The sequence below is a fragment of the Canis lupus genome, chromosome 26, assembly GCF_048164855.1.
Source record: "Canis lupus baileyi chromosome 26, mCanLup2.hap1, whole genome shotgun sequence".
Taxonomy (NCBI): Eukaryota; Metazoa; Chordata; class Mammalia; order Carnivora; family Canidae; genus Canis; species Canis lupus.
In genome coordinates this window covers 7,176,577-7,204,469 of record NC_132863.1, presented here as the reverse complement: position 1 = coordinate 7,204,469, position 27,893 = coordinate 7,176,577, and the positions used below count along the sequence as shown (strand labels likewise).

Sequence of the window (27,893 nt, the reverse complement as noted above, 5' to 3'; positions counted from 1 at the left end):
AGGCAGAGACACAGGCAGAGGGAGAAGCAGGCTCCCCACAGGGATCCCGAAGTGGAACTCGATCCCAGGACCCTGGGATAACGTCCTGAGCCCAAGGCAGTTAGTTCCTCAACCACTGAGCCAGCCAGGCATCCCCGCCTCTCTCTATTTTTTTTTTTTTTTTTTTTGCCTCTCTCTATTTTGACCATAATCTCCCACACTAGCCTTAGTGGACCTGTCAATCCCACTCAAATACAGCAGTTTCCTCCACTATGTGTGTGGTGGCTGCTGCCAGTCCCTTTGCAGACCCTGTTTCTGAGGCACTTCATTCTGCATCTACCGTGTGTGTTGCTAACAGTTCCCGGCTGTCCCCTTCTCCAAGGAATGAGCACGGGCAACTGACCTCCCGGCCCAGGGGAGTGGCTTCCCTCAGCCAATATCTGATGGCATCGAAATGTCCCCCACTTGCCTATAGTGCCATTCACACTAGAGAACCCCCAGGGGACCAGACTAAGGCCACATCTCTGCTCACCCCCTGCCCCTGCTCTATCCTGCTCCCCTCCCCCACCCCATTCACAGGTTTCCTCTGACAGCCCTCCCCCAAGAAATCATTTTATAAGAATCACCAGCTCGGAAGCTGCTTCTAGGGAACCCGATCCAAGACAGTCTGGATTGAAAAAAGCCCCTTGTTTGCTCGCTGATCTATTTTCACAAATCATTAAGTGTTTTTGGTGCATCAGTTTCTGTTTTCCAACCTTGAATCAGATGTCATTTGACTAACATCTCCTCTCCCCATCTCTCTCTCTCTCTCTCTCTCTCTCACACACACACACACAAACACACACCCTCTGAGTTACTTTTTTCCGTGAAGTCATCCAAAAAAAAAAATCTTAATCTTTTCTTTCATCCACTTGGATATTAAGGTAAGACTTTTACAGGCTCTGGTTTCCCTGGGTCTCTTTCAAGAGATCTCCTGGTATTCTGAGTCTTTCCTTAGATGCCCTGTCCCTCTCAGCACAGGACAGGAGATGTGGGGGAGGAGAGCTTCATCCTGGCTCTCTGTGCCACTCACTTTGCCCACTGCATGGATACTGATCTCAGGTCAGGCTTTCAATCAGTCATGACTGGTCTAATCAGACTGTAAACAAACATAGCCTTCACTCAACTGTGTCTACCGTATTTGTGTTCACACATCTTTGCTTCTGCTCTAAATACATTTACTTGTTATCGTCAATAGCAAAAAATCCAACCTTCATAGCTTAATCAAGACCCAATTCGCAGAATTCTGGTAAGATCTTTGGAACCAGTGAGGTTGTTTGCACAAACTTTAAAAATGTTGAGAATCCCAAATTTTTGACCTTTTAACTGATTAACTGTTTTGTGTAGAGCTCCCCAGGATGCTGTGGTGGGTCCTCCAGCTGCTGGCATGACCACACCCCCAGAGCCAGGACTCCTTTTTCAGTTTGCTGAAGTAAGCCCTTTGCTCCTCATTTTGGTCCCTTATTACCTGGAGGCACATCTCCAGCAGCAAATAAGCCCAGGGCAGGAAAAACAGGTTCAAGATATTTCTGTAATTCTACTTGTTGATCACTTTAAAAGTCAAAACTATGATTGAAAAATTTTTAAATCGTTATCTCTAGATTCGATCTCTTTTTTTCTCTAGATTCGATCTTACAGGCTATGCTATCCAACAGAAATTAAAATGCAAGCCATTTTGTAATCTCACAATGCCCAATAGCCTTATTAAAATAAGTAAAAAGCGGAGCACCTGGGTGGCTCAGCTGGTTAAGTATCCGACTTTTGATTTTGACTCAGGTCATGATCTCGGGGTCCAAGCCCCGCATCGGGACTTCAAGGTGGGTGTAGAACCTGCTTAAGATTCTCCCTCTGCCTCTGCCCCTCCCTCCCCACTCCTCACCCCCTTTATGCATGCATTTTCTCTCTCTAAAAAGAGGTAAAAAGAAGGACTCCTGGGTGGCTCAGCAGTTGAGCATCTGCCTTTGGCTCAGGGCGTATCCTGGGATCAAGTCCCCCCCCTTCTGCTTCTCCCTCTCTCTCTCTCTCTGTCTCTTATGAATACATAAGTAAAATCTTTTTTAAAACAGTTAAGTAAGGGATCCCTGGGTGGCGCAGCGGTTTGGCACCTGCCTTTGGCCCAGGGCGGGATCCTGGAGACCCGGGATCAAATCCCACGTCGGGCTCCCGGTGCATGGAGCCTGCTTCTCCCTCTGCCTGTGTCTCTGCCTCTCTCTCTCTCTGTGTGTGTGTGTGTGTGTGTGTGTGTGTGACTATCATAAATAAATTTAAAAAAAAAAAGTTAAGTAAAAAGAAAACAGATGCAATTTTAATGATATATTTTGTTTAACCCACCGTATTCAAAATATTAGCATTCCAGCGTGGAATCAACATTAAATACTGAGGTGTTTTACATTCTTAATTTGCATTCAATCTTCAAAATCTGGTGTCGGTTTTACGCGTAACAGCACATCTCGGCCAGACCAGCCGCAGGTTGGGGACTTGGAGGCTACCTGTGGCCGGGGCCTGCTGTGGCTGGGATGGCTGCATTTTCCCCCTCTTAGATGCCCCCCTTCATGGGTAAACTGTGGAAAACACTAGGTGGAAGACATTATGATTCATCAACTTCAGTAACTTTCAACCGCTCTATGAGTCACTAGGAATGTCACCTTTGAGGAGAAAGAGATGGAGGAGCTCAGTCAGGAGTCTGAGTCTTCCTCGCTCACTGAATGGGTATGTTGGCGCCACCAAACATGCACACTTGGGCTTCTGTGCAACCTGCTCACTGCCAGGCTGCAGTGCGAAGTCTGTGCCACGCCTGAGTGTCCCCTCACCTCACATTCTTGCAGAGCAAGTAAGCTTCTAGTAACTGGAATGGGGCCGGCTGGTGAGCCCCCAGCCTCAGGGAGAAAACTGAGTGAGGAAGACACTGGGAGGTGAAGGGGACAGAGAAGGGGACTGACAAAATGGAAAACCGTGAACTCCAGCACGGAGCTGGTCTGGTTCTCAACTCCACCACCTATGGTTATTTGACCACCCTGAGCCTGGTCTCCTTATCTGTGAGGTGGGGCTTGTGAACTCCTTGGGGTTGAGATAGCAGGATAAATGCTGAGGGCCTGGCATGAAGGCAAGTGACTACTCACAGCTTGCTGCCATCTGAAGAAGCTGTGTCACCCTCTGCAGAGACTCCCAGTCTCTGCCAAGCCATCTCCCTCACTTGCTCACTCCCCAGCCTTCCACTGGGTCACCTCAGTTCCAGGAAAGTCAGTGGCTTCCTGCATCTCGCTGCTGGAGGGAAGAGCTGCCTAGGAAATGAGGCCCCAGGATGGATGCCCATCAAGGAGGGATGGGAGTTGCTGGATAAATACCCCAGCTTCTTCATCCCTGGAGCAATTCTCTGGTGCATTCTATGTGGTTCTCCAGGGCATCCCCAGTGGGGTTGAGCCCCAGTTACTCACAGTGATAACCTGCTCATTAGCTTGCTCCTATTGGCTGTCTCCCCCTTCCCCCCTCCCCTCTGTAACCCCTCACAGGGCCTCCTGAGATCACCTCCCAAATAAACTGCTTACAATCAAATCCTTAGGTCAGGGTCTGCAACCCAAACTCAGACACTTGGCATTTGCGAGGCCCTTCCTCCTTCTGTCTAGCTGTGGAGATCTGGCTCATCCTTTAAGACCGGCCAAAAGGACACCTCCAAGAAGTCTCCCTGGAGCCCTGGCAGAAACAATGCACCTGCCAGGCCCCCCACAGGCTTGGGCTACTTTTTCTTGCTTAACACCTCTGCAGTTTTTTCTCCTGTGACAGTCGGATGTCTGAGTTATTTCACCCCATGCCAGCTGAGCTCTCCATGAGCACAGAGGGGAATCCTAGGGCCTGTCACATAGCAGGGTCTCAGGAAACCTCTGCTAATTATTTGAACGTTTACTACTAATGATAGTTAATATTTACTAAGTGCTTATGATGTATGAAGCACTTTATATGCAATTATTATCCTGAAACCACACAACCATTATTTTCGGATCGGTACTAAACCTATGCCCACTTTAGAAATGGACAAACTAAAAAATAAATAAATAAATAAAATTTAAAAAAAAGAAATGGACAAACTAAGATACCCGCCCCCCAAAAAAAAGATTTAAAAAATTGAGACAAGGTTGCACAATCAGCTAGCTCTGATCTGTAGTTTTAAAGCACAGTGCAACTGACTCAACCTGCAAACTCTTCTCAGAGAAGCAGTCAGTCCCTGATATTTCCATTAACAGTCAACTCAGTCACAGATGAGGCAACCCCTTGGGCTCAGTGCTTTACTCCAATCAGCCGGCAATGACCCCTGAGCCCACTTCACTTTGTCTTAAAGGTCAGGGTCAGGGGGTAATCACTGCGCCCACCAGGCAAAGAGTTTCAGGAGAAGCAGGCCACGTCCTCAAGAACATCTTCAGACAGAGATGGAAAGCCAAGAAACACTCCAGGACAGCCAGTGACAGATGACTGAGTGAGGAGTCCCCAACTTCCTCCAGCCCCTTGGGTCGGCTGTCTTCGAGCCCAGCCACTTGATGGGTCCACTGATAGCCTTGGACCTTCCACCACATACAGGACTCCCCACATCCTACAGAACGCTCCACCTGCCCCCCTCAGGATGCTCTACCACCCACAGGACCCCTGGCCCACCACTAAGTATTCTCCTTGTGCCACCCTAAGGAGCTAGCCTGGCCACACAGAGATCAAACTTTTACGGATTCCCTGGTGCTAGGGACTAATAAAGAAGCTTTACAGCCAGACCCAGAAGAGTACACACTATATGATTCCATTTCTACCATGCTCAAAACCAGACAGTCATCCATGCTGTTACAAGTCACACTAGTGGTGCCTCTTGGAGGAAAGGTGACAGCGACAGAGGGAGAAGCCGTGACTTCTGGGGGCTGGAAGTATGGCAGTCCCCCTTATCAGTGGCTTTGTTTTCAGCGATTTCAGTTATCCATGGTCAACCGCAGCCCAGAAGCAGATGATCCTCCTTCTAACATACCATTAGAAGGTCAGTAGCCTAGCATTACATCACAATGTCTGCGTCACTCACCCCGCTTCATCTCATCTTGCAGGCATTTTATCACCTCACATCATCACAAGAAGAAGGGGGAGTTTGGTATAATAAGATATTTTGAGAAAGAGAGACCACATTCACTTAACTTTTATTACAGTATACTGCTATAATTGTTCTATTTTATTACCAGTTATTGTTGTTCATCGCTTGCTATGCCTAATATGTAAATTAAACTTGATCATAGGTGTGTGTATATATATACGAATATATATATACGAAAAAGCATAGAATATATAGGGTTTGGCACTACCTGGGTTTTCAGACATCCACCGAAGTCTTGGAATGTATCCCCGTGGATAAGGGGGACTGCTGTATTCTGTTTCTGGATCTCAGTGCTAGTTACGTGGGTGTGTTCATTTTGTAAAAATTCCTAAACTTGTCAAACTGTACATTTATGATCTGTGTGCTCCTCTGGCTGCATGCTACATTTAAATGAAAAATCCACTTGAGAAAAGGTTTCTTAAAAGGAAAAAGAAACTCTTGGGTGTGCCAGCCCACTCTCTCAGGTGGATGACACTCTGGCCTGGGAAACAGCTCCTGGCCAGCACAAAACAGTGTGATAAGAGCTATAAAAGAAATCTGAATACGGAGGATCAGAGAGGGGGGCCCTGTGTGAGAATTAAAGAACAGGGAACTCCATCTGGAGGGAGGAGTGGACACTTTCCTATCCCAAGATGCCAAAGGAAACCCCAAACTCTGAAAGGGTTTGAGGATCAGGAGACTATAGATAATAAATGCTATGGGACTATCGGGAGAATGGGTCATGACCAGGACGGGGTTGAATGGTTAGGAAGGGATGGGTTTATTTTTTATTTTTATTTTTTCAGCCCCAGTCACATCCCTCCACTCACCAGCGTCCTGGTTTGGACCATGGCTCACTGGGCTCCACACAGGCCTGACCTTTACAAAGCCAGGTGCGGCCCTCTGGCCTCCCTCCCATCCCCAGCCTGACGAGACATCCTCTCCTCTCAAAGGGTCCTTAAAGCAGGGGTCTGGAGGCACAGGGAGGGACAACAGGCCACTCATAGCAGCTCTCAGCCAGGGATGCACAACACACTTGCCCAAGGACTTCCAGAAAGCCCTCTGCAGACAGACCTACAGAGGGACTGTTTTCAGGAAAGAGACCTCCTCCCGGTCAATCCCACTGTGCCAAAAGCTCATATACATGCATGGTGCACTCAATTCCCATAAAGGGTCTCTTTACAGACAAATCAGAAAAAGCGTTTGGTGCCAGGCTCCACATTCCCAGGCAGAAGCCCGGGGTAGGTGTGTCTGCCGAGCGCACGTAGTAGCAACCGCATCCCCGGCAGCTGAGGCATGTTTGGCTACAAACCATTCTTAGTGCCCACTGTTCTGAGCACTGAGCGTAGAAATAGCCACTTCCTCTTTGCCCTGACATCCCAGGTGCAGCAAAGCAGCTGTATCTGTGGTGCTAGTAGAAGGGATGGGTTTAAATGAGACAAAATGGGATAGGATAGGATGGGACAGGACAGGACGGGGATTTGAAGATGCAACTCAGATTGTAAGGAGCTTTACATGAAGCCCATCAAGATGAGGAGTCTGGATTTCATCTCGCCCAGAGTTGGAGATTTTCAGCAAGGAAATGGCATCCTTAGAATTATCCTCCAAAGAGCCCTCTTTTCAAGTGGGCCTCAAAGGAGAGCCTTTGAGGAACTGTGGACCTCAAAGGGCAGCCTAGAGGCCAGATGTTTCCAAATGACAGCTAAAGAGGCCTTAACTAGTCAGAGGGCTGGGAGAGAGATCAATGGGCACCTCTAGGATTCTCTGTGAACTGAGCTGGTAAGGACCCAGATCCACGCTTTGTAAGTCAGGAAACTGAGCAAGGAATGAAGGGAGGAAGACACTTGCCAGCCTCACATACGAGCCGAACATTTCCTTCTCTTTTTGAGCTCTTAGGAAATCATTCTGAGACAGGCTTGCATCCCAACAAAGGGGCAGAAGACACCACCAGTGGCATGAGAACCCACACTAGCAGTCAGTTGGATGAGGGCTGAGCTATGCCCCCAGCCTTGCGTCCAACTTCACAAATCCTCAGAACACTCCCAGCCAGTGATCTGTCTTGAGTGGTCCTAGAACTTGGACCATTACCACATCTTACAGAGGTGAAAACTGTCAGAAAAGAGGCTTGCCGGGCACAAGGTGACTCAGCTGGTGCTGACACAACCAGGAGGTGAGCCCAGAGGTGCTGGCCTCAAATGCCCCCAGCCTTCAATCTTTCCTGAAATTCGATACCGCCCCATGCTCTCCATCTGGTTCTTTGGTGGTGAAGGAGCAGGAACTCCATTGGCCAGGAGGACAAAAGCAACCGCGGAGTACACGCCCCCTTCCTCACCTGTATGCGTGCGGACGTGCCTCTTCAGGTCAAAGGTGTCATTGAAGCCCTTGCCACAGAAGGTGCACAGGTGCCTCTTCACCTGGTTGTGGCACTTGAGGTGGCGGTTGAGCATGCGCTGCAGGCGGAAGCCCTTGCCGCACAGCTCACAGTTGTGGGCCGCTGGGTCGCTGCACGTGCCTGTGGTGAACTGGGACAGGGAGAGAGAGAGGGTGAGGGTCCTGGTGCAGAGTGAGCACACCAGGTGGGCTCAGCCTGGGAGTGCACCTCCCTATGTCTCCAGGCTTGCCCAGCCTGGGGTTCCTGACTCCTAACACTTCCCAGAGGGTCTTCTTGGCTTTGGGGAAGGCGAGAGAAACAACCGGCAGCTTTCCCCAGCATTGATTCTCCCCTTCTTCCTCAGAATAGACTTCTGATTTCTGGGTCCAACAGCCCCCAGCTAAATGTCTACACTTGCCAGCCTGACAGCAAGTCCCTAATGAAATATACTCCTTCCATGGGGGAAGGTGGTGCCCTCATTCTCCTTTACTCCTTCCTGCTGGCTAGAGCTCCAGCAGCCAGCCTGGACGACTGAGAGGAGGCAGGGCTGAGGAGGAAGAGCAGAAAGGAGTCCAGGTCCTGGAGACGTCGGGGAGCCTATCCTACAGAGTCCCCAAAGACAGACACAGTCAATTCCCTCCTCCCTGCCGGCATGCTGCTCCATCCATCAAGAGATGGAAACCATTTCCTCTCCCCTGGGATCTGGGCAGGGCCTGTGTAAATTCTAGGTCTTAAGAGACTTAGCAGCTGGGGCACCCGGGTGGCTTAGTCAGTGGAGCATCCGACTTGATCTCAGTTCAGGTCATGATCTCAGGGTTGTGAGATTGAGACGGCTCCTTGTGGCCCCCTGCTGAGCAAACATGGGGCCTCCTTGGGATTCTCTCTCCTTCTCTCTCTGCCCCCTCCCCCAGCTCATGCACATTCTGCTCTCTCTGTAAAACCAAAACCAACACAAAAAAGACTTTAAAGTTTCCACACATTCCCTCTTGGAAGCCAGCTGCCATGTAAGGCATCCGATGCTTCGAGGAAGTCCAAGCAGCCATGTGGAGGGCAAGGCCACTCAGAGAGGCACTGAGGAGCCAGCTAAAACCTAGCCCATGGCTGCCAGCCCCTAAGTGGCTCCGGCCACTCCTCCCAGGGTAGAACTGCCTTGCCGGGCCATGCTTCAGCTTCTAACCCACCGGAGTATGAACAAACAAAATGATCATTTTGGAAAGAGCCTTGGTCAGCATCCCACAGCTTCCAAACCCCAGGCCCTGGGCTTCTGGTCCCATGTTCCCTCGACCATGTTAGCGGCCTCTAAGGAAGAAAAAGGAATCTATAAGTAAGTGGTGAAAACACCAGATCTTATATATTCATCAAAGGTTTCCAAGCTACCAAATCAAATCCTTTAGAAGCTTGATCCAATTGCTCTGCTATTTACAAAAGGGCCTAATAACCTTATTTTCATACACACATCATTAACAGAAAGAGTTGGTCATTGCCTGCCTCAACACCTCCATCACCACTAACACCCTTCTGCTTCCCTTCCCCCTCAGTATTCCCCCCCCACTAAGACCCAGCTCAACTGTTCCCTCCCTGATGCAGCTTCTCCAACTACTGCAGCTTCTTGCCCAAACTGTTGTCTGTATCCCTCAGATGAGGGCCCTCAAACCCTGGTGTGTGCATGAATTCCCTGGGGGTCTTGTTAAAATGCAGGTTCTGATTCAGGAGGTGTGCTGGAGTCTAGATGCTGTGTCTCTAACCAGCTCCCAGGAGGGGCCACTATGGCATGGATGGTACTGAAGACGTGAGGCTCAAGTACTGGCCCACACATAGTTTGGTACTTTATTCCACTCGTTCCAGAGGGTTCCATCATGCACAGATGTTTCCTCAGCATTCTTCTTGTTTCCTCAACTAAATGCCTTTTGCAGAAGTTAGCAAGTGTTTGTGCACATTCCTGCTCCCCATGCCCCAAGCTCAGACTTGGGCTGGTGCATAAAAGAACGTTGATGGGCAGTGGCTCACAAGTGGCAAAATACAAAGAGACTCAGGGAAGGCAAAAGACCCCAGAACACAGTTACTCAGTCGGCCTCTTCATCTGCATGGAGCTTAACGTGTCTCAGGTGGCATATGGAGTGCCCAATCGGCAGCAGGCCCTGTGCTCAGAGCTGGAGGCAGTACAGTCACGAGGATGACTTGTCCCCAAGACACTGCCAGTCTATTGGGGTAGCAGACTGGTCAAAAGGCCACCGACATCTGGACAATGGACAACTCAGAGAGGGACCTACTGCACATGTAGAGGGTGTGAGGGCAGGTGCTTCCAAGGAAGTGAGCCCCCTAGCCAGGCAAAGATGAGGAGGAAGAGAATGACAATGGCAAAGAGTAATTCCAGAAAAGGGTAGTGGGAAACGGAGGACTGTGCGTGGTTCCATAGGGCTAGCCTGAGCCCAAGAAAGTAGTTAAGGAAGAGAGGGTAGTATCCTCTGTGGGGCTCTACCTCAGGGCTCTAAAGAAACTCAGCTCTATTCAAAAGGCAGAGTGGGCATGAGAAGGCACAGAGGAGTTGGGTTGTTGAGTGGTAGCTAGATATCCTCGGCCTCCAACTGCTCACATCCCACCTCTGCCCTGCAAGCCCACAGGTGTAGGGCCTGGCACTCATCCTGAGGGAGACCCAGATGAGCCCAAGGCTTTCCTATTTCTGTCACCAGGTCAGGGCAGGTCTTCGCCTTGCCCAAAAGTCCCCATTCTGGGGACTGAAGCCCTTTAAAGGATGTGAAAAGACTAAATAAGACCCAGGGCACCTGGGTGGCTCAGCTGGCTAAGTGTCTGCCTTTGGCTAAGGTCCTGATTCCAGAATCCTGGGATCCAGCCCTGCATCAGGCTCCCTGCTCATCAGGGAGTCTGCTTCTTCCACTCCCTCTGCACCTCCCCACTGATCGTGCTCGTGCTCGCTCTCTCTCTCTCTCTTAAATAAATAAATAAATAAATAAATAAATAAATAAATAAGACTAAATATGATCCAAGTCTTGGCAACTGAATATACCCGGAGCTTCTCAAGGCCAGTCTACACAGGAGAAAGGTCACTGAGAGCTGGTGAGTGCCTAATAAAACAGAACATAGACAACCGACTCAGGTAATTTGATTACGATCATGGAGAAAGCTAGACCTGTACTCCTGCAGAACATTCTCAAGGACTTGCAAACTTGCAGTCCAAACCCGAACTCCTGTTGACTTGAAGCCTTTTGGTCAATTCCTATTTTTAAAATGCTCTACACGTAAAATGGATACCTTCTATTATAGCCCCAGATGAAAACCTCCAATCACTGGCACTATTTTGTTTGAAAAAAAACATCTTGAAGGGTAGAGAGAAAAGAGATGGGACGCCTGGGTGGCTCAAGCAGTTGAGCATCTGCCTTCAGCTCAGGGCGTGATCCTGGAGTCCCGGGATCAAGTCCCATGTCGGGCTCCCTGCATGGAGCCTGCTTCTCCCTCTGCCTGTGTCTCTGCCTCTGTGTGTGTGTGTGTGTGTCTCTCATGAATAAATAAGTAAAATCTTAAAAAAAAAAAAAAAGAGAAAAGAAAAGAAAGAAAAGAAAAGAAAGGAGGTTAGTGACAATTTAAGGGAGGTGCAGGGCCAATGGATCATCTGACCAAGATGATACACAAAGTCTTTTTACACAGGGGAGAACATGAGAACAGGGGAGGAGACTGGGAACTAAGCCTCCCCCCCACCCCCACCCCAGTCCCAGGGAGAGTTTTCCTCTGGTTTTCTCGGAACAAAAATAGAAACTCCCCACGTGTGCTTCAACAAAGGCAATTTTTCCATTTCTCCACCTTCGTGTATATCTCCATTGCACAGAATAGAAAACTGAGCCAGCACCAGGGGGCTCATTAGGGAATTTCCCCAAGGTGCACCCTCCAACCCATGAAGGACTGTTTGCCACGTCCCTCTCTCTATGACAATCCAGCATCCAGACATCAACAAACTATATTTGAAACCTTAAAAGGGCCCTATTGAAAGACATAAGGTTAATTACATGGCAAAAGACCATGGCTGATGAAGTCAGCTTCTGCCAGACTATTTCAATTCTCGGAAAGGAAGGAATATTTATAGGACAAATTCCTAAATGTGAGATTTATTCCAGAGTGTATTTCACATATCTGTAATGGCAAAAATTCTGTCTATAATAGCAAAAGACCAGGAACTACCTCTATGTCCATGAATAGGGGCTTTATCAAGACGGTAGAACCATATCATTAAAGCAGCTAGCAAAAGGAAACAGTTATCAGCTGTCAGACACGTGATCCAGGCCAGTCAAACCCCCAGAGGGTTCCAATCGGCTGCCATCTGACCACAACCACAAGAGAAACAGCAGGCAAGAATGGCCCAGCTAAGCCCAGTCATTCCACAGAGCTGGAATACAGAATGATAAATTAAGCTGCGAAATGTGGGGTTATTTGTGAAAGAGCCATAGGGAACTGAATAATAAGAAATGTATTACATTCTCTCCAGAGCACCAGACCTGCCACGTTTCCTAAGGTTCTCTTCCAGGATGGGCCAAAGGATACAGACAGCACATCTGATGTCTGGAATGACATCCCACGGGTCAGAGCACCAGCAATCCCTCCCCGGGTCACAAGTTGGCTCACTGGGCCAGTTCTGCAATGTCTACAGAGGTTTATACTTAACACCGGACCCCCTAAAAGTTCAAAATAAGGTTAACCAATCTTACCTTGTTATACTACTTTCCAAGTAGTAGACCCAAACTAGTTACATCTTGGGCATCTTAGTTACAAAATGAGAATGGAATGAACAGACAAGGGATGCTGAGGATCAAGTAAAACCTACACCTGCCATCACCGATTTGCGTGATGTCATGGAATATCCCTGAGCCACAATTTCCCACATATAAATAGGATAAAATGGCAGGGTGCCTGGCTGGCTCAGTCAGTGGAGCATGAGACTCTTGATCTCAGGAACATGAGTTCGAGACCCACATTGGGTGTAGAGATTACTTTGTTAAAAAATGATAAAATGGGGGATGCCTGGGTGGCTCAGCGGTTGAGCGTTTGCCTTTGGCTCAGGGTATGATCCCGGGATCCGGTATAGAGTCCCACATCGGGCTCCCTGCATGGAGCCTGCTTCTCCCCTGCCTGTGTCTCTCATGAATAAATAAATAAAACCTTAAAAAAAGAAAAAGAAAGAAAAAAGAAAGAAGAAAGAAAAAAAGAAAGAAAGAAAGAAGAAAGAAAGAAAAAGAAAGAAGAAAGAAAAAGAAAGAAAGAAAGAAAAAGAAAGGAAGAAAGAAAAGAAAAAAAGAAAGAAAGAAAGAAAGAAGAAAGAAGAAAGAAAAAAGAAAGAAAGAAAGAAAGAAAAGAAAGAAAGAAAGAAGAAAAAAGAAAGAAAGAAAGAAAGAAAGAAGAAAGAAAAAAGAAAGAAAGAAAGAAAGAAAGAAGAAAGAAAGAAAGAAAGAAAGAAGAAAGAAAGAAAGAAAGAAAGAAAGAAAGAAAAAGAAAGAAAGAAAAAGAAAGGAAGAAAGAAAAGAAAAAAGAAAGAAAGAAAGAAAGAAAGAAGAAAGAAGAAAGAAAAAAGAAAGAAAAGAAAGAAAGAAAGAAAGAAAGAAGAAAAAAGAAAGAAAGAAAGAAAGAAAGAAAGAAAGAAAGAAAGAAAGAAAGAAAGAAAGAAAGAAAGAAAGAAAGAAAGAAAGAAAGAAAGAAAGAAAGAAAGAAAGAAAGGCTACTTTAAAAGGACCTCAAGGGGGCGCCTGGGTGGCACAATCAACTAAGCAGCGAACTCCCTTTCGGCTTTCAGGCAGGGTCACCATCTCAGGGTCCTGAGGTCACCAGGAGCCAGACTCCATGCTCAGTGCAGTCTGCTTATAGCTCGTTCTACCCCTCCCACTCATTCTCTCTCAAATAAAATAAATAAATCTTTTCTTTAAAAAAAAAAAAAAGGACCTGGAGGTCAATAACTCTTAGAGTTCGACCACCTCCAAAGTTCTGTGATCCTAATAAAAGATAATTGGTCAAAATCCCTTGAATCCCTTGTTTCTCTGTTGGCCTTTTGAGTTTTCTCTCTCTGATGGAAAAAAGGGGAACTGATCTTCAGTATGAGCGGACAACCCCCAGTCCTTCACCCATGACCCTGAAATCCAAAGAGCTCTGAAAACCAACAGTCTCACGTATCTCCCTTTGGAGATAAAACTGGACGCGAGCAGACGTGGAGCTATGCAGATTTCATCCCATTTGGTGTCAATATTCGTGTGTTTTGATATGGAAATTACTAATGTGTTTAATTATAGGGTACTGTTCCAGACCTACTGGGGGTGGTATAGACACCACGCTACCTTCTGGAAAAGCTTCACCGTTAATCCAAAATTAACACTTCGAAAGAAGCTTATTAATGAAATGGATGGTGGGAGGTGACATAGGTCTGGAGATTAATTCAGGGCAGGAAAGATGAAGAGAGGCCGAGTGATTATCTAACTACATGGCTTGTGCTTTCTTGCTTGCTATTCTGTTTTCTGCAGGATCTTGACTTTCATTTTAAAAAACACACAAGGTTCCCCTCTAGTTCTTCCAAAAAAACAGGTCTTTGCAGCAAAAACAAAACAATCATTGTATCAGGGCTGCCGAAAACTGCAGGAGTGTCTGGGGAGGTAGGGACCTTAGCTGGCCCTCTGACCAACTTCCAAGCTGGCTAAGGTCACTTACCCATCAAACTTCTAAAGAAAAAAAAAATCCTTTATTTTCTGTTGATGCTTCCACCAGACAAGTTTATTAAATTATTAATGGTCCTATTTCCTGTGGGAGAGTACTGTGAAGGTGGTGGCCATTTGGATAAGATTTCCACTGACACATTTGTATGCTTCAGCATTAAAACATGCTAAGCTAGGGGCACCTAGCTGGCTCAGTTGGTAGAGCACGGGACTCTTGATCTTGGGGTCATGAGTTGGAGCCCCATGGTGGGCACAGAGATTACTTAAAACAAACAAACAAACATGCTAAGCATATTGCCCGATTCCCTTGGGAAAAAAAAAAATCCCCTCTTGCTCCATGTGCCACTTCTTTGGGATTCACAACTCTACTATAGGGTAGAATGGAGAACCTTCTCAAATGCAGAGATAATGAAGAGAACATGTCCCTATAATCCAGAAAATAAATGAGGCTCCAAGAGATCTAACCTGCCCTTGTAGGTTACATGACTTGTAGGTGCCCACACTGAAATTTTGGGTGTGGCCTATTGTCCGCAGAACTCAGGCCTACACCCCCCTGGACAGGTCCATGGGTCTGGACATGATATGGGGGAGAGAGAGGGGATAAATCCTACTGTTTCTCATATCATGGTGAGAAACAGCTTCAAGTCAGACTGTCAAGGCTAATGGCTAAATAGTCAAAGATACCTCCCCCACAGTGTAATACAACAACCCTAAAACAGTGAGGATCCTTGGGTGGGGTTTTGCTACTAAAAACTGTGCCAAATTCAATGAAACCTCTCTGGGTTTTCCCCTTCATTCCTTGAAAATGAAGGGATTGGACCACACAAGCTTTAACGGTTCGCTGGATGGACACTCTTCAAGGCATCTATTCCTACTTCTTCTGGTGGACCTTCTTGTACTACAGAGGCTAAAAAGCTACAAACTACATTTCCCAGACTCCCCTGTAGCTATAGGTTTTAGATATGACTTGGATGCACTATCAGGAGATTTGTATTTGGGCCTGAGTTAATAGGGCAGAGGCAGATGCATGGCAATTACTCTATACTCTGCATTGGCAGCAGCAGTGTGATGCAGGAGCAGGCAGCCAGAGAGGCTGTAAGTGTAGCTTCCTTGGTGGGCCGGTTCTGCAGTGTGGCTCTGGGATTATATTCTGGTCTATCTTTAGTCCATTTATTAACCTATCATTAACCAGGCTCAGCTGGAGCTAACTACAATGGATTCTGTTGTCTGCCACTAAACCTACTTCACCTGTGTTCAAATGAAAAGCCAGTGCAATTCAGTTACATAGTTCTCCTATTCCTTTTCCCCCTTTTATTAATTAATTTAGTCTTTTTTGAGCACCTATTCTAGATATTTCCCAGATCTATGTTCTCTTCTTTTTTTTTTTTTTAAAGATTTATTTATTTATGATAGACACAGCGAGAGAGAGGCAGAGGGAGAAGCAGGCCCCATGCCGGGAGCCTGACGCAGGACTTGATCCCGGGACTCCAGGATCATGCCCTGGGCCAAAGGCAGGGGCCAAACGGCTGAGCCACCGAGGGATCCCCTATGTTCTCTTCTTACTTCCCACTTTCCTCCAAATGTGTTATTGACATCCAGGGAGTACTGGCTCCTCCGCCTATACTTCTGTTCTATGTTGACCTATGTCCTCCTATGAGTCAGACATTACTGTACCAGGTGCTGGGGATACAAGCCCGGTAGGAATGTTCCCTGCCGTCGGTAGGTCTAGAGTCAAGAAGAAGAGTCTGGTCAGCCAAATGTCAGGCACATGGTCAGTGAGTTATAATGGGGGTGGGGGTGAGGGGCATCCAATTCAGTCTCAGGAGAAAAAAGACAATAGGCAAGGACTTAGGGACAGAGCTTATATTCTCCTCCAAATATCAAATGGATGAGTTTTTAAAAACTGCTTAAATCCGTGATTCGCAACAATGTTTTAAAAATAAACAAGTTGGCCACTGCTGTAGAATTCTGGTGAATCAACAGGTTAGCTTGAAAACTGGTAAACAGGGAATCTTATTTGGCCTTTCCTAAATGAACTGTCTTACTGGGAACCAAACAACAGATGAAGGGAAGTATATCTCTAAACAAGATTATCAGCTCAGAAATGAAGGACAGAATATCACAACCCCTAATAACCTAAAATAATTAGACCGAGTATCAATAGCTGCAATCACAAGGAGACACCCAAATATTGTTTTCTTCTTGATGTTAATAGTTGACCTTCCCCCCTCGACACACTTTTGAACTAAAATGAATATACCTGATCAAATATCTAAAGCAGTGTTGTCCAATTTAACTTTCTGCATTGATAGAAATGTTCTAATCTGTACTGTCCAATACAGTAAGCCACTGGTCACACATGGTCACTGGGCACCTGAAATGTGGCTTGTGCAACTGAGGAACTTAATTTTTAATTTTGCTTAGTTTAAATTTAAATAGTCACATGTAATTTTGGCTGCCGTAGTGGATAGTGCAGCTGCAGAACCAACTACCCATTTAGAGAAGACACAGATCAAGGAGCATTAGATTCTGATGTGATGCATTCCTCAAAATCCAGATTGTTAGCAACTCTCCAGGCAAAATTACTCATCTCTTTAATAATTAGCTTGTAAGGACACAGAAAAGAGATGGAGGAAACATGGACAAATTACAAGAGACCTGAAAGACATGTCAATCAATTACAATATTAGACACTGTGTGGACCTGATTCAGCAAACTGAAAGAAAAAAAAAAAAAAATTTACGAGACGATTAGCAATGTGAACATCGCTGTGAATGTATGATCAGGTATTTTGGCCTTTACCTATTACAGGCACATTCTGAGGTATTTATGGTTGCAATAATATGATAACTGAGATGTACCTCAAAATCATGTGTCTGGGATGGGTGCCGGGTGGATGGGCAGGAACAGCCACGGTTTAAATGGTTGTTGGGGCTGAGTGATAAGTGACGGAAAGAAAGAAAAAAAAGACTACTGCACGTTCCTATGTCTGGCATGACTCAAAGACCTGGACTACAGAGCCAGGTAGAAGACCAAAACTATTTTAGAAGGAATTCTATACTCAGTTCCTTTTGAAGCATCCTTGGGAGAGGCCAAAGGAAGAGAATAGAAGGGGAAAAAGGGAGACAGGAAGGAAAAAATATCCATCAACTACCTAATTTAACTTCAGAGTTAGTTTCTAATAAATCTTCAAAGGCAGGGCAATGGTGATCAGATTTTCTGGGGGGTCTCTACCCCACAGCTGGAGTCCTGCAAATGGTACCAGCACAAGAAAGGCTTAGAGCCACCTGGACCTGTCACTACTGCCTTCTTAGATATACACAATCTCTCCACCTCAATCTGTTTGGAAAATTACGGAGTTCTCAGGAGTAAAGAGGCGATTTTGCAAACTGCCCTGAGGCAGTCAAAAGGCAGATAGGCTCGAAAAGGCCAGTTTCCTAACCAGCACCTACAACTCCTTCCTAGATCCACTCACCAGCACAGCCAGATTGGCAAATCCCGTGTCCCTACCATAGGCAACAACATATTGGACATTACGGAAACCTGCCATACATCACTGTTAGCTAATTCCCTCCTGGCGGTTTACACATGCACAGAAGTGCGAGACACTCTGCACCCCTTATTTCACCTAACCAACCCTTCTGAGAGGTCAGTTCCATTGCTTTTCCATGCAACAGGTCCAGGAACTAAGACTCGGGACCGATAATGTATCCCTAACACAGCTGGGAGAATGGACCCAACTGAGGTCCTCCTTCTTCAAACCTTTCCAGAATCCCTGTTCTGCCTATGAAGGGGCAGCCACACCTCTTGGCTTAGCCCCTTCACCATCTTGTCCTGTCCTAGTTCCCCACCTTTCACACTTCCCTCTAACTCCAGCAGGTGGATTTTCCATCTTCAGACACCAGAGTTTGAAGTCCTTTACTTACTTAACCTTTGGGCAAAGCCTGCCTCTCCCCCCTTCTCCACTGCCCTCAAATCTACACCAAGAAATCTTCCCTAGCTCATAATTTATTACATCTTTGTGTGTGCTTTAGCATCCATCCCCTTTGCTGTAACAGAGTTAATAATTAATATTTGTGTCTCCCCACCAAGCCGGAAAATTCTAGCTAGAGTTAATGAGCACCTACTACGTTCCCTTCTTCATTCATTTATTATGTTCACCACTCTATGAGGTAGGTGTCATTATTATTCCCATTTCACAGACAAAGAAACTGAGGCCCAGCGGGATTAGCAACTTGCCCAAGGTCATGCAGCTAAGTGACAAAGCCAGAGCCTAGGGGCTTAACTGCTACAGTCAGATGATTCTAGACCGACCAGGCTGGGAACGTTATCTCCTTGAACACAGCAGATGCTCCAGAATAGTTAGATGGGAGGATGCCTCTCTCTGGGGGGGCACTGGCTCAAACCTGCTCCTCCCCTAGTCCCCTGAACTAACAGCTCAGTGAGTGTCTTGAAGTCATTCCAACTTAGTCATTATGCATCAATATATGGGCCTCATCCTGGAGTGGCATTCCTTTTCTTCCAGTTAAGAAACTAATGTTCTTTTCTTAAGGTTGTATTTATTTATTTGACAGAGAGAGAGAGAGAGAGAGAACAAGCAGAGGGAGCTGCAGGCAGAGAGAGCAGACTCTCCACTGGGCGGCAGGGAGCCCAGTGCAGGGCTCCATCCCAGGACCCGAGGATCACAATCCGGGCCGGGCGGAAGGCAGCTGCCTAACTAAGCCACCCAGGTGCCTCAAGAAACTAATTCTTGGGAACAGCAGGTTTTGTATAGAACTCTAAAATTACACAATGTGCTAAGTCACAGGCAATTTGGACAATCATTTGAAAACAGCCAATACCATAGATGATAATTCTGGAAGCTTGGAGCATCTTAATACCAAGATGTCTCCCATTTATGGATGAAGGCTGAGAGGGAAAAGGAATCTAAACATCCTCTGTGAACAAAATAAAACTTCTCCGGAAGCTGTGCTAATAGGGTCACAGAGCAAACGCCCCCCACCCCTGGTCCTGGGGGCAGCATGTAGGCAAGATCCTAGAAATAAGGTCGTGATTTATTTATTCCTTTAATCCAGGGCTCCAATGGCACTGTTTGCCTGGGACGAGAGAGCTTCTAAAACGTTAATTAAGGGACTGGATCTTTCTCTCCTGCCGCTTTCTTCCCGGGGTAATCTGGGAAGTTGGGGGACAGAGGAGCAAAACGACTAACAGTCAATCCCAAAACAACGTTGCAATTGTCCTTCCAGCCTGGTGATAAATATGCAAGTGGGACACTTTGTAGAATTTCCTGGAGGGGAGAGCTACCAGCCCCGGGCAAACTGTCCCCTCCCACTTAACCCCATCTGGCCCAGAAAAGCCTCAGGCCAGCTGACTTTGAACCTCAGCAGCACACTTAACACCAAGCACCGTGCGCCGCAGCAACCTTTAAAGAGGTCTTTCCTGGGGATTTCTGCTCCAGCCTTTAGCCTCAATTCAAAACCAAATGCACCTTTAGTCCGCCCCCAAGCCAAACCCCGGGAACCAGGAATATGCACAGGGAGGGATAGCCTCGCCCAGGAAAAGTAACCTAGTCTTACCCAATCCACAGCAAACACCAGAGTTCCTCCACCCACCCCCCGCCCCCCGCCCCGGCGGCAGGGCTCCAGGGCCGTCCCGGCGCGCGCAGGAATGATCGCCCCCCACCCAGGGCCTGGAGCCCGCGGAGTCCCGCCAGGCTAGGAAATGGGATCATGTGATTCCTAAAACACCACGGCCCGGCTCCAGCTGACTAAATCAGTGGAATGGGATTCCCTAATCTTGCGGGTAGCGGATTCACTTGAGCAGACGAACACGGAAGTTCTCCCCAGTAAAGCCAGGTGATGTCCCATAAGATGTCGCCTACAATTCTAGGAGGGGCGGGGGGCGGGGTACGAAAGAATGATCATGGAGGGTAACAAACACCACCTGGGGCGGCGCAGAGGCAGTTGCGGTTGAGCCCCTTTATCCATCAATTCACTTCAAGAAGTCGAGAGATGTGACAAATTCAAAGTGCCCGCACAGACCTCCAGCGTAACGGGCACTCGGTGCTCGTCAGTGGGGACCGCTGTTCCGGGGGGGGGGGGGGGGTCCACCGTGTGCCGACCTGAACTGCCGCCCCCGCCCCCGCCCCCAGAACGCCAGGAGGTGTGTGCACCGACTCCGCCGAGCGCTGGGAAAGGCGCCGCGGGGACCGGAATCCCGGAGAGCCTGGTCCTTCCTGCCCGCACCCGGGAACCCCGACGGCCTGGTGATTCCTCCGGCCCCGCACGCAGGACAGGGGCTGCCGGAGGCAGGAAGCCGGGCCCGGGTCCTCGGGGCAGGCGGCCTCCAGGCCCAGCGGCGCGGGCCGCCGCCACCCAGCGGGCGGGAGGACGCGCGGAGCCGCCCCGCCCGAGACCCAGAAGCAGGTGCAGGAGCGGCGCGGAGGGTGCGCTGGGCGCGGGGGGCGCGGGCGGCGGGGGCGCGGCGGGGAGGGGAGGGGAGGGGAGGGGCGCGCGCTCCGGGAGCCCGACGCCAGGGCGTGGCACGAGGTGGCGGCGGGCAGAGTCGACACCGTACCTTGATTTTCGACCTGGCGCCCGGGCGCTGCGTCGCCGCCAGGTGTCCGCCGGGGCCCTCGGCGTCGCCGGGTTCGGGGATCTCGCGCTCGGGGGCGCGCGGGGACGAGCTGCTCTCTGCGCCTCCAGGCTCCCCCGCGCTGCTGCTGCCGCCGCCGCTGCTGCTGCCGCCGTCGCTGCGGCAGTCCTCGGGGGGGTCGTGGAGCAGACGGCCCAGGCCCACTGCGGAGGGAGGGGCGGCGCCCCGACACAGACACGCGGCGTCAGGCCCCGGCGTCCGCGGCAGTTTGACCTGCGGGCGGTGCCGCCGCCGCCGCCCCGCCCCGCCCTGGACCTGGGCACCCGGCCAAGTGGGCAACACGCGGGAGTGGGCGAGCGAATCCCGGCTCGGCCTCCGGGTGGGAGGGGCGGCCCCGCGGCCCCGCGGCCCCGCGGCCCCAGTCCCCGCGCCCACCAGGAACCGAGGGCCCGGGGCGGCGGGGGGCCCCGCGCGCCAAGTTTCCTCTCCCTGGGCTGGGGGGCCGGGGTCTGACTCAACCCACCTAGCCCGCGGGCCTGGCGGATCCTGGTGCACCCCCGTGAGGACGTGGGGCTGAGTCTCCCGTCCTGGGCCACCTGGGCCCGCGCGGCAGTCAACGGTCCCGCCGCCGGGCAATTACGGGCGCCCACTAGGGGGAAGGGGGCGCAGGGCGTCGCGGGTTCTCCAGCCCCTCACTCGGTCTTCCCGCGCCTGGGACCTCCCCCACCCCAAAAGGGGGGCATGCGGTGGGGAGCCCAGCCCTCGCCGAGGAGCCGAGGGGACCCGGCGCCCCCTGCCCCCACCCCGGGACTCCCGCGCCCAGGCCCGGCCCCCGCGCGGCGCTCACCTGGGATGTAGGTGTCTGCCCTTTCCTCGTCTGGGAGCTCATCCCAGCTGCGGACGGAGACCCCCGGGCTCCTCCTCTTCACCAGGAAGACTTTGGGCATCGTGCGGCCCCCTCCGCGGCCGGCGGCCCCCTCCTCCCCTGCTCCCCGCTACAGGCTGCGGCGGGGGCTCGGTGCCCGGCTCCCGGCGGCCAGAGCCCACCTTCCCGCCTCGCTGGCCCTCTCCCTCCAGCCCCCGCCGCGCCGCGGCCCAGGCCTCTCCCCCGCACGCCCGGCGACTCCCAGCCTCCAGGCTCGGCGACACCTATGCCTTAAATCGCGGGTGAGACCACGCCGAGGAAAAAGTTTCATAAGGTGGAATAGAAAAGGCACCAGGAAACTTGGGAGTGAGCATGCGCCCTGCAACATAACGGTGTCAACAAGCTCGCTACCTGTCCGACCGGTTCCGGCGGCCGGGGCTGCCTGTTCCAGCCCTTCCTTAGGCATGAATGTTTGCAAAAGAATTTAACGTCTGATTCTTCCCCCCCTCCCCTTTTTAAAAAGGGAAGAACGTTTTTTTAAATCAGCCTCTTGCTCCGGTCCCCCTCACAGGAACCCCAGGGCAAATTCTTAGAGGTGAGTCCCCAGGCCCGCCTCCCGGGGCATCCATCCGAAGAGTTGGAGCTTCCTGCCAGTGGCACCCCCCTCCCCGCCCCCAGGTGGATTTGTCTCCGACAGGCAATCAAGAAAATGGCTCAGTCCCTCCGGACTTGGTAGATGGTTTCCCCGGCTAGTTGAAAGCTCGGCGGGCGGAAGGTGGAGGCGGCAGAGAGACTCTCCAGGACTCTGATCTGGTAAAGGGGGGGTTTTGGGGGGCTTCAGCTTACCATCATTTACAACACTCCCCCCAAATAAACACAATAAGATTTAAAGTTCGGCAGCTTTAGAACACGTCGTTATTACCGATTTGTGCCATACAATCTAGGAAAAAGCAGCTGCCACCCCAAGACCTACCACCCCAAGAGCCCCACCGACCCCCAAATAAACACACAATGGAAACAAAAGCCAAGGGCATGTTATACAAACGCGGCTTCGTCACAAATCTCTCACCCTTACCCCCTCCCATTAGGGTCTCCCCCCCCTAACCGCCCGCTCCCCAAATCCCGAGGCTGGGAATCCGTTTCCCAATAAAGTGAAGATGGGCTGCTACTGGGGAGGTGGCTGCAGAGCTTTCTATTTATTTTTGGCTTTGGCTTTCCTCTCTGTCTTTATACCTGGAGGGGGAGTTGGGAGAGAAGGAAGAGGAGTTGGTAAGAGAAAGATGCCAAGTTTCCCAGAGCCGCAGAGCCGGCTCGTGGGGCGCGCGCGCGGTCCCTCTCGGCCCCTGCTCGGGTGCGCCCGGGGATGCGCAGCTGTGACCCCGCCGTGGCGGGGGGCGCACCCCTCCGGGGACTGCGGGGCACGTCCAGCCCGGAGTTCCCCGGCGCCCGCGGCTCGCCCTGCCGCCGGACTCACCTGTCTGTAACCTGACCCGCCGCGCGCCCAGCCCACAGGGCCGAGGATCAACACAGCGGTTCGCCCGGTCCTCTTCCGCGCTGGAATGGCCCTTGGGGACACAGCAGCCTGGTAACGGATTTCTCGGCTCAGCTCAGTCCTCTCCCCGCGCGCGGAGAGGGGGCGCAGCTCTCCTGGGTCTGAGAAGGGAAGAGAAGCGCCCTGCCGCGGGGTCCGCCCTCAAGGGGTCACCCTCTCCTGGCTCAAGCCTGTCTGGACTCCAGATTTTCTGAGAACAATCAACGAAGAAGAAAACAGACTTTGATCCGGTGAAGGAAGACATTTCTCTAGCGGCACGAGGAAGCGAGGCTTCTTTCTAGTCTATGAGGCTGATGGCGCAGCTTATGGGAGAATCAGAACGTATTTTTATCTACCAACAAACTGAAGAATTTCTAGAAATTGGTTGAGTGAAAGTAAAATAGAGAAAACTACGAAATCACAGAAGTAACTCCCATCTCATAAAAATCTTTAAGACTTGCCTTCTTCAAAATTGCTCATGTTGTGAAAAAGGCAGTCAACCCCATTAACATTTTTTTTTCTTTTATTGGATTTCAAATCAATGAATGCCTGACCACTTTGTCCTTTATCTGAAAAAAGTATAAAATGACAGGATATAAGGCTAGAAAATCAAGAAGCAGTGCATCGTTTAGGATATTCGGGATGAAAAAAATAACTACACTTTTTTCTACGACGGTTGTTTGCACGCTTACCTTGATATTTGCTGGCTGTTTCTTTGGGAGAAAGGAATTCTAATGTGTTAGCTTTCTTTCATTTTTTTTTTTTTTTTTTTTCCTTGATCGGACTCGAGAGGGATTTATCAGTATTAATATTTTCTATGTTTTGCTTTTGTTGACTCTTCTTTATTTTAGGGTTACTTTTCTAAGTGTTATGGGGAGCTAATAGAGCATTCCCTAAAAGTAGATTAAGAAATAAGCTCAATTCTTTAAAAACCTCAAAGCTGGTGGTTGAAAGAGACAGCAGTCCTGATCTGGCCCACAGCCTGTCCCTCACCTCTCCACCAGTTGTGTGGGGGGGGGCCCTCTCTAGAGTCCTTAGTGGGGATGTGTCCGGCCCTCTTTGAATACCTACAGTGCCGGGAGCTTACTTTTTCAAAAAGAAATCTATTCTGGTTAGGCAACAGTTCTGTTAGAAAGCTTTTCCTTCTGCTTTGTGGAAGTCTGTTTGCCTGCACTTCCATCTCTCCTCTGCATTCTTCCCTCTGGGGGTGCTGAGACTCTGCCTGTGCCCCCTCCCCCTGGCAGGTCTTCAAATGCATGGAAATAGGTATGGGTGTTCTCACTTAAGACTTCTTTTCTCCAGTAATGTGTAGTCAGATAGAAAATAGACAGGTACAAACCTGCTCAGTGGTATCTTTAGTGGGTAAGGAGAGGTTAGGATGATGGGGAAATGGTCCTAAAAAAGTTTTGTTTTGTTTTGTTTTTTAGTTTTTACCAAAATATAACAGTGTTTTTAAAAATGTACAAATCATAAGTACACAGCTTGATCAATTTTTACAAAAATTGTAGGAGGCAGCACCCCAGGACAAGACCAAGCTACCTACTCTCAACACTCCACTTCGCATGAGACCGACCGAGTTTTTTATGGATAGAGGAAGACAGAAAAAGAAATAAAAATATAAAGATCATAAAGGAAAAAGCAAAACTCTCCTCATTTGTAGTCAGTATGATTAGCTTTATGGGGAACAGAAGAATCTAGAGACAAATTATTAGAATTAATAAGAGAGTTTTGTAAGGTTGTTTTATAGAAAATCTGTGTGTCAATTGCATTTCTGAATGTCAACAACATTCCAAAGTCATCTGTGGATTTAATACTTGAAAAAAAGATCTTTTTCGGAGATCTGACAAACTTGTTCTAAAGCTTATGTGAAAGAATAGCCAAAAGACTCCTGAAGGACAAGGTGTATAGATTCACTCTATCAGATATCAATAGTAATTAAAATAGCGTGCACAGCTAGACCACCGCACAAGAGTAGAGAGCCCAGGAACACACTACACACATGTGGACTTTTGATTTATGAGACAGGGCATTGCAGAAGGGTGGGGAGAGATGTGGAATGGAAATGATAGATTATCCATTTGGGGAAAAATAAAGGAAATTGAATAATGCACACACATACCAAGTTCCAGTGGATTAAATGTTTAAATGTGTATGTGTATACATATGCATAGATAGATAGGTAACGGAGAATAACGTTATGATCATAACTTAGAGCAGAATTTTATTTTTATTGAAGTACAATTGATGCACATGGAGAATTTTTTATTTTTTAAAACTTATTTTATTTAAATTCAATTAATTAACATATAGCCATATTATTAGTTTCAGAGGTAGAGTCCGGTAATTGATTAGTTGCATATAACAACTCAGGGCTTGTTACATCAGTGCCCTCCTTAATGCCCATCACCCAGTTACCCATCCCCCTACCCTGGAGCAGAATTTCTTAAGACACAAAGAACAAACCACACACACACACACACACACACACACACAAATTTATAAATCTGTCTGTGGAAAAATTAAGAATGACCATTTATCAAAAGACACAGTAAGGAGAATGACAAACTAAATCATAAATTGAGAGAAATTTTGCAACACATTTGGCATATAAATGATCAGAATTCAGATAACATAAAGAATTCAAATGTCAGAAAAAGAAACATTTTTGAAAAATGGCAAAAGACATGAACAGGCATTTTTCAGAAGAGAAAACATGAATGACCATCAACATATAAAAAGATGCTCAATCTCATTAGTAAACAGGGAAATGCAAATTAAAATGATAATGAAATTCTATTTCATGTTTACCAGACTGCCAAAATTAAAAGGTTTGCCATTCCTGCTAAGTGTCGCTTTGGATGTAAGAACAATAAATTAATGCATTGCTAATAGGTGTAGAGATTGATTCAAACATTTTGGGAAAGAGTTGGATTTTTATCTGGTAAAATTAGACATGCACATATTGAATAAGCCAGAAACTCCAACTTTTTAAATTTAGAAAAAGTCTTGCACTTTTGCCCCTAGAATTACAGGCAAGAATATTCACAGTAGCATCATTCATGTGAATGATGAATCTGAATACAACTGGAAATAAAAATCTGAATACAACTGGAATGCCCATCCATAACCCATTGGATTAATATATTGTGATAAATGCATCCAGTGGAAATGAGTGGCCCACACATTAACAAAGGTAAATCTCAAAAACATATTGTTGAATGAAAAAAAGCAAATTACAAGGATGCCTGGGTGGCTCAGCCGTTGAGCAATTGAGCATCTGCAGTTGGCCCAGGGCATGATCCTGGAGTCCTGGGATCAAGTCCCGCATAGGGATCCCTGAGTGGAGCCTGCTTCTCTCTCTGCCAATGTCTCTCCTCTCTCTGTGTGTCTCTCATGAATAAATAAATTAAATATTTTTTTTAAAAAGCAAGTTACAGAAGAATTGTGCTATAAGATTCAAATTATTATTAAAAATGAATCAAAGTAGGGACGCCTGGGTGGCTCAGTGGTTGAACTTCTGCCTTCGGCTCAGGGCGTGATCCTGGAGTCCAGGGATCGAGTTCCACATTGGGCTCCCCACAGGGAGCCTCCTTCTCCCTCTGCCTATGTCTCTGCCTCTCTCTGTGTCTCTCATGAATAAATAAATAAAATATTTTTAAAAGTGAAAGTAAACAATATCTTGATATAGGAATTCAAACGCACCCATTAAAACCATTAAGCACCAACCAGCCACCTGGAAGAGTCTCTAGAGAGGTATGCTGAGTTAAAAAAAGCAATCCCAAGGTTATGTATTATCTGATTCCATTTATGTAATAAAATTGGGGAAAAGATCACTGGTTAGTTGTCAGAAATTAAGGATTTATAAAAGGGCAACATAAGGGACCCTTGTGCTGGAAGTGTTCAGGATCTGTGGCAGTCGATACCTAAGCTTGCACACGTGATAAAGTGTATAGAACTACACATACACACACACAAATGAGTATAAGTCAAACTATCAATCTGAGAAAGACCTGTGGATTGTCTCAATGTCAATATCCTGCTGGTTGGTGATACTCTACTCTAGTGCTATAAAATTTACTACTGAGGGACATTGAATGAAAGGTACACAATTGCATGTAAATCTACATGATCTCAAAATAAAAAGCTTAATTTAAAAAAAGTCAAAAGTTGCTGGGAGAGTAAATCTTAAAAGTTATCACAAGGAAAAAGATATATATTTATGTGTGGCGCTATTAACTGAGCTTATTATGGTGATCATTTTGCAAAATATACGTGTATCAAATCATGACATTAAACACCTAAAACTAATAAACTGTCATATGTCGATTATATCTCAATCTCAAAAAAACAACAGGCAAAGCAAGAAAATGATACAAAAGTCAGGATAGTGGTGGTCACTTGGAAAGAGAGATAAAATTAGGGAGGGACAAATAGGGACAGCGGTTCCATAGTACTAATAATGCTGTTTTCCTCAACCGGGAGGATAAGAATAATCATTATTATTATTTAACCATGTACATATATTATAATCACTCTTGTCTGTGTGATGTATTTCACAATAATTTTTAAAAGAGAAAACCAGGGGCTCCTGGCTGGCTCAGTAGGTAGAGCATGCAACTCTCAATCTCAGGGTTCAAGCCCCATGTTGGGCATGGAGCCTACTTTAAATAAATAAATAAATAAAAATAAAAGAGAAAACCAGAGTAACTGGCGTGGTG

General features: G+C 47.9%; 1 protein-coding gene and 1 non-coding gene across 5 annotated transcripts in view; both read right to left on the bottom strand.

The window, feature by feature from the left end:
• The window catches only part of OVOL2 (ovo like zinc finger 2), a 78,389-nt gene that overhangs the window by 7,564 nt on the left and 42,932 nt on the right, over positions 1–27,893 (bottom strand). The window contains exons 2-6 of one of the 4 annotated variants that reach the window (XM_072799945.1): positions 23,119–23,297; positions 21,627–22,454; positions 21,303–21,428; positions 20,762–20,982; positions 7,446–7,635 (exon numbers count right to left, since the gene is read on the bottom strand). In XM_072799945.1, coding sequence (XP_072656046.1) covers positions 7,446–7,635; positions 20,762–20,982; positions 21,303–21,428; positions 21,627–21,726 — 637 coding nt within the window. In that variant the 5' untranslated portion in view covers positions 21,727–22,454; positions 23,119–23,297. Of the gene's footprint in view, positions 1–7,445; positions 7,636–8,665; positions 8,918–20,761; positions 20,983–21,302; positions 21,429–21,626; positions 22,689–23,118; positions 23,298–27,893 lie in introns of those variants that run through there. The other 3 variants (XM_072799944.1, XM_072799946.1, XM_072799947.1) reach the window with 3 other exon arrangements.
• On the bottom strand, positions 6,408–6,539 carry LOC140618913 (small nucleolar RNA SNORA43). The gene has a single exon (XR_012018907.1). It is a non-coding gene; the product is annotated as a small nucleolar RNA SNORA43 (small nucleolar RNA).